We start from the raw sequence: 9,636 nt of genomic DNA, 5'->3' as shown, positions 1-9,636 counted from the left end.
TGTGAGTCCGGGGATACCCGGGGCACACAAAGGCAGTGCATGAAGTGGTCAGTGTAATCTCATCCTAACGTACCAACCTTGACTGATGGACACACAATGATTGACCTTTACGTTATTGAAGGATTTTTATCCCAAGCTTACGTGCGTGTCAAGCTGACAGGGAAAAATACAGAGGAAAAAACGTGTGGAAGTGGGAAAAAGATTGTGTTGTCAATGATTTGTTTTCTCAACCATTTCAAAACACGTGGACGAGTGTTCAGGGTGCAAATTACACACTGCATAATGAAACTAAAACCTCACCGCAAACTGAATGAAAACTGAAAGACTTTCTGTTTGCATAAATGTGTGTATAAAAATAAACGTCAACCCTGATTGGCCGTGCGCTGCAGTATCACCAAACGTCCTCCTCGTGGCGTCTACTCGCTCTACAATACGAGCAGGCGCGCGACAGGCAATAAACCGCTTTATTTACTCTCTCTCAGGAGAATCCGGTGTGTGCGTGCGTGCGTGCCCATGTGAAGAAGAAACTCAAGACTCACCGCTACACGGTAGCCAAGCGTCTTCGTTTTCTTCTGAAACAATGGATATGAAAGACTCCGGCAGCGTTATTTTGACAGCTTACCATTCATTCACGCCTTCAAGGATACATTTGGTGGACGAAAACTATGCAGCACCTCTGTCTCCAAGACATGCTCTTTTCGGCAGGTAAGTTAGTTTCAGAAACTTCGGAGCTCACGTGTGAAGGCTACTTCTCCGGTGTTTTTGAAACATTTTGCCCAACCATCATCAATTCAGTACAGTTATCACAACCCACAATATTTCACAATGAAAATAATTTACCCAGCAAATGTTTTGATGGAGTGTGCGAAACGTTGCGTATGATTTTAGTTGTATATATTGAGGTTTATGGACATTAATGCCGTGATTACAATAGGTCTAGCATATTTTAGCCAATTTACTGTAAGCACATAATAGAACAGACAGTTCTGTATTATTTGACATTTTAGGTGGTGTAACTAGAAAATAAAAATAGGCTGTTTTTGAAACCAAACAAGGCAATAAATATTATTATTATTCCTCCTAATGATCTTAACAAATGATCCTCCTAATGATCTGAACAACTGTTAAGTACTGTATAGGTATGTATACATATAACCTTGTTTAACATAGCACTAACACTGTCTTAATAATGCACCAGGATGGTCAGTTGTCAGTGGAGGCAAATCCTAATATCGTATGGCACTCCAGAGAGTGTAAGGGGCATGAACAGCTGTTGGCAGTCTTTGCTCATACAGATTCTGTGTCAACTGCAAACATGCATTACAAATGGTGGCATTGTCTAATGATTCTCGACAGTGCAGAAAATACAGTCTAATTTCTAAATGTTAAATTAGTCTGACCGCATAGTAAATTGTGAATAGTTTCACAGGTCTATTTTCTCAACACATGAAATAGACTGGGGCTTCTGACTGGTTGTGTTTAACTGTAAATTCGCCTAAATGTGGTTTCACATTGTTTTACAATCTCTGGCAGGCTGCTCTCCCATTTGCACCGTGGAATGCTTATAAACAGAGCTATGTTTGTTGCTGGCTGGAGCTTTGAATTGTGCACATAATGGTAAATTGTGATTGAAACATGCCCTGGAAAGCCTCTGCACAAATACATCCTCTCAGCCGACCGCAGTTCCTCCTCTCTCACACACACGCAGATCTCGTTGGTCACGCTCACCCATAGCGGATCTAAACCTACTTCCCTTTCAGATATTGATGGATGGCTCTGCTCTGGTTGCAGCAGCAGCCACCTGAATGATTTGACAACATCTGTTCTCCCAGCATGCCTCAGTTCAGTGGTGGTGTTAGGACACCCCTACACCCCCACACTCTCTTCTTCCTGTGCCCCCCCCCCCCCCCCCGACCCCCTTGACCACCCCTTACCAATCCTCCAAAATTTGGCTGTGGTCCTCTCTATTGCTTCATCAGGATGGAAAGCCTGGAACCTGCCAGGGTCAGCCAGAGACAGGGGAGCCAGCTGAACCCGACGCGGTACGCCAAAGAGTTGGCGCGGCCAAGGCCATTAACTCTTAAAATATTTACATTATGCGTGAGACAGAGAGGCAGCTTACCCTTGGGGTATTTTAAGCTTCCCCCAAGTGCTTCAGTCATCTGTCCATTGAGCTCCTTCATCTTGTTTTGATTTATCTTACAGCCTAAAAAAGACCTCCTAGGCAGAATGTTTTTTCTTTGCATTTAGGAACATGTGGCTAATTTGACAAAGAGATTAGTACATCATACATTGATAGCTTAGAGAAAATACAGAAAACTGTGACAGATGTATGGGATATTCTGCGCAAATAGGCAATGTTTTGACTTTTGGTACAAGGTTGAAGGAGATTAACCATGAAAGGGCCAAACGTCTCCCCTTCCCTCTGGATGTAGTGTAAATAATAATCCTAAAAGTATTCTACTTCCTTTGAACCTTTCTTTTGAGTTCGCATCTCACAAGTCTGGGCCCAGGCTTTAATCATGGAGACAAATTATTATTTTCAAGCTCAATTAAAGAGATTCTGAGAAAAGCAGTCATTTGGCACGTGACATGAAAAGGGCTCGGTGGTTGTGGCCCAATCTAACCAAGTCTGGCCTGGTAGAGCGAATGGAAAAGTGCTGTAGGTCGCAGATAAGCTTGGATTGGACACACCGGAGAGAGACGTGAGATGGTGTGCAAGTCTCCACGGGTCAATTTCTCAGCTGACATCACTCCACCTACCAGACTAGAGGTCAAGCCTGTGTGTGTGCCTGTGCCTGTCTGTGTGTGTGTGTGTGTGTGTGTGTGGGTATGAGTGTGTGCATGCGTGTGTAAGCCTTGACATCCTGAGGTGGCGCATGCGGTCTGACCGTTTTGGGTCGGGGCAGGATTACTCTCTAAACTCCCAACCCTCCCACACCACCCTACTGCCCCCCCCCCCCCCCCCCCCCAATTGGGTTTTGTCTGGCACACAAAAGCTAACCCAGGTGCTCCGGTGTCTGCTACTGAATGCGGCTTTTGTAGCGCGTGAAGGACAGCGATCCACTGGCTTTTGACCGGCTGTGTGCACTCATTAGCACTATCAATGACTTCTGGGTCCTTCGGCACAAAGCACATCCACAATGGACAGCAGCAGTGGGCACACCCGTGCTTCTGCACGCTGCTTGTTTACAGAGACGGGAAAACAGAGTGCTGTATGTCACCCCTGACAATGATAAACCCACTATTTACATCTCTTATTTGTTTCTGAATTTCACCAGTGCTACTGTAATTTGTTAGATTTGTTATAATCCATCAATTCATCATTTCTCAACAGTGTTGTTCTACATGTCAAAATGCCCAGTGTTTGTTATACTTCCACATGCAAGTGGGGATTTTGTATGACAATAACATTTTGAGGAAGCTTAACTTTTTTTTTCTCTCTCTCTCTGGAGGAAATGCCATCTGTTAGTTCTACATTCTGTCACTTCATTCATGTTTTGATATGCCTCTCTGACAACCAGCAACCCATTGTTGTGCTCTCCTGTGACACGTGGAGAACTGGTGCCATATTTGAGTCTCCTGATAGGCAGCTAAACTATAACAGTCAAGTAGATGTCAAGAAGGGACCTGGACTCCTTATTTTCGTTAGAGTAAGCCGCGTTGCCTCCAGGTTTAGCAAAAGCGGTAAAGATCACTGCCAGGGTCAGGGACATGGTTGGAACAGGTTCCTAAAACCACATGTCATATAAACCACCAAGCAAAGCTGGCTCCCTCTGAGCAGAAGGTAGGAGGAGACTGCTCTGAGTAGTTTGGAAGACTTACAGAAAATTAGAGCAATGGCGCTTTGTAAAAATGTGAATCACTGTTAAGAACCCAGTGTGTCAGTGTGTCCAGTTTCCATTCATGACGATAGCGGCTTAATCTTCTGGGTCTGTATGACTCAGGTTTCATTAGGCATATGCAAAAACCGGCGCAGATAACAGAATTGATCTACAAACACTCACACAAATATTTCTGACCGCAAATTAAAATATTGTTCAGGTGACATGGAGGCGGATGTTGATGACTTCACAAGAATAGCATGATATTTTCACTGTGGCTTTCCAGCCATGCAGTCGGACTGCATTCCTTATGCTGCAGGTAGAGAGACACTCACACGGAGATCGCTCATAGCACAGCTGATTTGCAGAAAGGGTAGAACCTTTGGACGACACCGTCTTGACCTTCTCCTTTCCAACACGAGTTGAAGAGACTTTTACATGCCCAGGTAATTCTTTGTCAGTCTCCCACATCCCATATATAGATGGCTTATTGGAGAGTACTTTGTTGTTGAAGTGCCCCTGTAGATAAGGTAAACACGAGTGGTCGCCTGTGGGAAGTGATTTAACATGTGGTGCTGTTAAGTATTGACGGATCGGTTACCGTTTTACTGCCTTAAGAAATACCATGAAGGTTCAACATTGACAGCTGAATCTATGCAGTCTTGATTCGCTGTACAGATTGTGTTGTCATTTACATTTTCATTTACACGTCAACATAACTGGTTTTCAGCCTGTCACCTATGGTCATGCACTTACCTTCTGAGCAAGTGTGTAAATGTGTCCCAAACGTGAGTGTGTACCATTTCCCATCTATTGCATGTCTTTATGTACGTGGAAGCAAATTGATAACTGACTACACATTAAATAAGTAAAATAAGAAAGAGCTGTGTGAGGTTTTTCATATCTGACATGTTAGCTGTTTGGTAAAGTGTGCCTACGGGTTGTGTGCTAAACAGTTTAAATTTAAATTGGAAATGATGAGGAGGAGTGAGTGTGTGTGGAAGGTTACTATGGTAGGCATTCTTAGACTATCCCTAAATTGAATGTGTTGAGCATTACACTTTGCATTATTATGTATATGGTTTACATACAGTGTATTATGTTTGGGAAGAATTGATGTTCTTCTATAGTATTGAGTCTCTCACTATTACAAGGTACATTTGTGTACATTCAGCTTGCTCTCCCCATGAATGGCTCTCTTATAAAGATCATGCAAGCCATTAAAATAGTGAATGAGTTCCCTGAGACAGACAAGTGACTAAATGTGGTATGCAGTACTTGTGTAGAATAGTGCTGACATAAGATTAATATCATATGATGTGGCTTCCAACAGCAGGAAAGATGCATATGTGGTATTTTACTTGTTGTCTATTGTCTCTGCCGAAGCTACAGCATGACAGTCATGGGTTTTGTCATATGTCTCTATGTAATGCTTTTGCCTGGAAACAATGTAATTGAACCTGTATAAGATTGGGCTTCGCCCCAGAGAACTTTGGATTTGCTGCTGGAACTTGTCGTGATTTTCACTGTCCGTGATTAAAGATGGCACCCTTTTCACTCCTGCCTGTGATGCCTTGTGGTTAAGATTAACCACATTACACTTCCTGTTTACTGGCAGAACAAAACAGACAGAGAAAATAAAGCTCTAATGTTTTTTAGCACTTGCCATCCATGATAGATCTCTGAAGGTATTTTTGATGGGTCATCGTGAGCTATAGCTATTCTCTAATAAGAGTCAGGTGGAGATGTCTACACATTGTTTTGAGCTGTGTGTCTTAGCGGGACTGTGGGGGGTTATTGTTAAAGGGGATGTGTGAAGAGGTCAGTGAGAGGCAAGTGGGGGTGGAAGAGAAGTTTGCTTATTTTGGCTCGTGGGCTTATTTTGGTCATGATAACACACACATACCAAGCCCAGAGAGATTGATGGTCTTTGAATAGGTCTGCGCGAGAAAGGTTGTGTTGCTATAAGTATTTTTCTTTTGTAGAAGATTGCATATACACACACTACATCTGCAGATGTGCACTAGTGCCTGCAAAAAAACTATGACCATAACCACATAACCCAGTTCATATATGCGAGTTATGTTCCTTCTCTTCTGGTTAGGTCACTATGCTAATCAAGAGTCTGATGCAATTGGGCAAAAGTATGAGGTTTCAGTTTACTTTAACCCTCCAGAGATAGTCCTGTCGGGCAGGCGGGGGAAATTGCATTATATGTATATATTATATTTTTTATCGAGTTAGCCAACTCTGTTTGCCTTTCCTTTGTGGACAGTCTCTGTTCGTTTTTAAAAGGGTCAGTGTAAGGTCTTGCCTATTTGGAGTTTCTCCTACTCTCATATTTTAGTTCCATTGAAAACTGTTATTGTTGAATGTGTGTGTGTGTGTGTGTGTGTGTGTGTGTGTGTGTGTGTGTGTGTGTGTGTGTGTTTTACGTTTGTGTGTGTGTGTGTGCATGTGTATTTTATGTGTTTGTGTGTGTGTGTATGTGTCCAGTGGGGATTACTTTCCTGTCTATGTTATCTTTGCGAGCCTCTGATAGGCCTCTGTAAGGGTGGCACGGCTAAGTGCTTTTCCGAAGAGGCGCTCGCTCTCCCCCTTACTTCATCAAGCCCGGTGAAAAACATTCCTATCGTATTCATTAGTCAGTAACTACTTGTTGTTGTTGTGCATCATGGAGCATCCACCTCCCATTTTCTCCTATCGATCATCATACTGACCATCCTGTAACCGAAGTCATAAATCACAAAGCCTTTATTTGACACACGCCAGGCGCCCAGTATCACTAAAGGCAAAACAGGAAGTATCCAAAGCGGCCTAGTTCCCCCTCCGTAATTTTATCAAGCCATTCTTGTTTTCTCATAATGAGCTTCAAGCTGTGCATCAGCAAGCACTCGAACTCTTCCCTTCTCTGTTTTTAGTGAAAGAGTGGCCTCTTGTGATGCACCAGCAGAGATGGGTGTGCTGCTAATGTCTCAATGTCTGGAAACCACCCCTCGAGCGTGAGCGTAATTTAGTTGTCATTGTGGCCCGTGTTTGAAAGGACAGGCCTGAGATGCTGGCCACTGACAACAGCCACAAGCCAACTGTTAAAGGGGCCAGTGTCAGTGGGCAGGCGGTGACTTCACCACAAGTGAGTTGGGAGGCAGTTCAAAATACTCGCAATAAATGAAGTTACTAATCACTGGCTGACGAATGCACCACAGGCTCTTTGTCATGTCATGGGCAGCATTTGTCATGGTTAAGCTCTTGAGTTCATTCTGCCCTACATTACTATTACCAGAAAGGCTCTTTTATTATGAAGCAGCTCTTAAATATCAAGTCAACTCTCATCTCCTGCTCATGTTTCCCCAGCATATTCACGCCCATCTTAATCAGCCCAATTAATGTCCTTTAGTAGCAATCTCACACTCTCCCTTTGCACTAGTATTGATCTCCCTGGGAGGACGTCATGTTGTTAATGCGCAAAGGTGCTTTTAACGGGAGACGGCCAGGCCCCAGTGAGAGAGAGAGAGAGAGAGAGAGAGAGAGAACCGCATACTGCTGAGTCGGCACCGCTGCCCGGCCGTAATGGCCACCACAGATGCGTGGGGAGGGAGGCCTCAGGGCTGCCCACAGGCTAAAAATAGAAGATCTGCGTGGGACCTGTGACTCCAGTATGATGGTGGGGCAAGTGGTGGCCCTTCACCCAACAAGGGCCTTTTGTTTGTCTTGAGTAGTGTGTGTGTGTGTGTGTGTGTGGGGGGGGGGCACAGAAGCCACAGCATAATTGCTTAAGGAAACCACTATTGAGATTATTCTCCAACACTCGCTGGCTCTTAATGGTATGCAATGTAATATGCATCCATGTGTGGGCCTATGTTTAAATGGAGTCTCTCTCATTGAATAATTGGGTGTAAGATGCTTTCTGACACACTTTCTGCCTGTCTCAAGTCTCAAGGGCAGATTTCAGTGTAGGCAGCACAAAAAAAAAAAACTTTTGCCAAACATCTGAGTCGACATTTTACAGGATGAGCTACAGTCAGCAGTCTGGCACGAAGACTTTTCTCTCCCAAACAGCCACTCATGCATATGCCCATTTTAATCAATATAAAAAATGGAAAATGTTTTAGTCGATTGACTCAAAGAGGCCTGCTGGCATCACTTGTCACGGTGCGATACTGAAGGGCACCTCCAGTTTTTTAGCATCTGACACGTCAAAGGTGGCTGTTAAACTAAATAATAGACGCTCATGAAAAAAAAAAAAAAAAACTGGCAGAACTTTTCCGGCACTTCTATGGCACCAAGGTCCGGCAGTGTTTACATTCTTAAAGGAATTAGGTCATGATTGGAGGGTCCCTCCAGATTCTCCTCGTATTACAGCCACTTTGCAGGAGCCCTTCTCTGTACGCACATGTTTCCAGTTTAGCTGCCATCTCCGCTGACCTACATATGTTGTTTCGGGGGCCTGTAACTGCTGCAGCCTGTGTGCCTAGACCCCCAAACATCACTCTGAGCCGGAGGAGACGAAACATCACTAGTCACTTCTCTCATGTGTTGCCCGTTTCTTTTCTCTCGCTTCGCTACATTCTGATTACCATCTTCTGGCTTATTGCAAGTTGCGATCTGAAGCCAAATCCATCACACACATGCCAAAAGAAAGTCTGTTTTCAATTTCAGACAAAACCCTGTTGCGCTGTGTACACTCCATTCTTTCAAGAATAAAGCACGGCGCTGCCAAGTAGTGACAGGGCTTTTTTCCTTTTTTAAAGAACAGAGATACACATAATAAGAACTGTAATATCTATTCCATCCAAATCCTTCACTAAGCAGAGACTGGTCGCAGAGCTGGGGTGGAAGAGTTTTGGATGATAGAATACGGATGCTTACATGAAAATGGCATTGAGGCTGAACTATACTTTGTTTTCATATGGTGTTTATTCAGATCTCCATGTGTTTTGTGGGTTTTGATGTGAGGTTACATGAGGTGATTGTTTGTGTTTTAAAAAAAACAAGAAGTGGTGAGGTGTGTGTTTTTGGTGATTAAGGCGCACATCTGGTTCGAGTTTACCCAAATTAGTCTCCATTTTGGGAGCGGTCTCTCCACAGCACCCTCCATCCCCCACAGAGAGCGACAGAGGGGTCAAGCCATAGAGCAGAGACAGTGACCGCTAAATAAGCCCTGAGGATGAAAGAAGACAGGAGTAGTGAAAATGGGGGGAAAAGAGAGAGAAAGACCAGGATGTTTGAAAACACTATGGAGGGAGTGAGAGAAAGGGTAGGTACATGTAGGGGGTTGAGCGAAATGAAAGAGGGAGTGAGTGGGTGAGACAGAGGGATAGGAAGAACCGATGAAGGGAGGGAAGGAGGGAGGAGAGCATAGAGAGGGGGGGGTAGAGAAGGAAGGAGCAAGGGTGGGAGGGGAGAGAGAGGGCTCTGGACATTCGCTGTGTCTGTACTGAGCTGTGTGTGAGGGAGTGCGGAGAGCTGTGCGCTGCCTCCTGCAGCGAGGGATGTGTGGCAGAGGCATGTGGGAGGAGACATGAGTCTGGGTTTCCACACGGAGCTCATGAGCTGACCAGAGGATATCCTGAGATTTGGGGGGCCAGTTAACCTCTCTCTCTCTCTTTCTCTCTCTCTCTCTATTTGTCTCTCTCTCTCTCTCTCTCTCTCTCTCTCTCTCTCTCATTCTCTCTCTCTCTCTCTGTCGGACTTTGTTTATACTGTGGGCACCTCAGAGATCTCCACAGACAGACACTGGCCCCTTTGCTGCTTCTCCTCAGCTGAATGAAGCACTGAAAGGTAATCTAGGTTTTAGTCTTCAGACTTTTTC

The 9,636-nt window shown here is 44.4% G+C and overlaps 1 protein-coding gene across 4 annotated transcripts in view; it reads left to right on the top strand.

Annotated features, from left to right (window-relative positions):
• Positions 1-507: 507 nt before the first annotated feature.
• arhgap28 (Rho GTPase activating protein 28) overlaps positions 508-9,636 on the top strand; it is a 29,703-nt gene continuing 20,574 nt past the window's right edge. Inside the window, exon 1 of one of the 4 annotated variants that reach the window (XM_076291015.1) lies at positions 508-705. In XM_076291015.1, the coding sequence (XP_076147130.1) occupies positions 581-705 (125 nt within the window). In that variant the 5' untranslated portion in view covers positions 508-580. Of the gene's footprint in view, positions 706-4,170; positions 4,271-9,503; positions 9,606-9,636 lie in introns of those variants that run through there. The other 3 variants (XM_076291014.1, XM_076291017.1, XM_076291018.1) reach the window with 3 other exon arrangements.

The sequence above is a fragment of the Alosa pseudoharengus genome, unplaced genomic scaffold, assembly GCF_046254945.1.
Source record: "Alosa pseudoharengus isolate Yale_2024_CS ecotype anadromous, Long Island Sound unplaced genomic scaffold, YU_APseudo_1.1 YU_APseudo_1.1_scf_18, whole genome shotgun sequence".
NCBI lineage: Eukaryota > Metazoa > Chordata > Actinopteri > Clupeiformes > Clupeidae > Alosa > Alosa pseudoharengus.
This window is presented reverse-complemented; position numbering and strand designations above follow the sequence as displayed.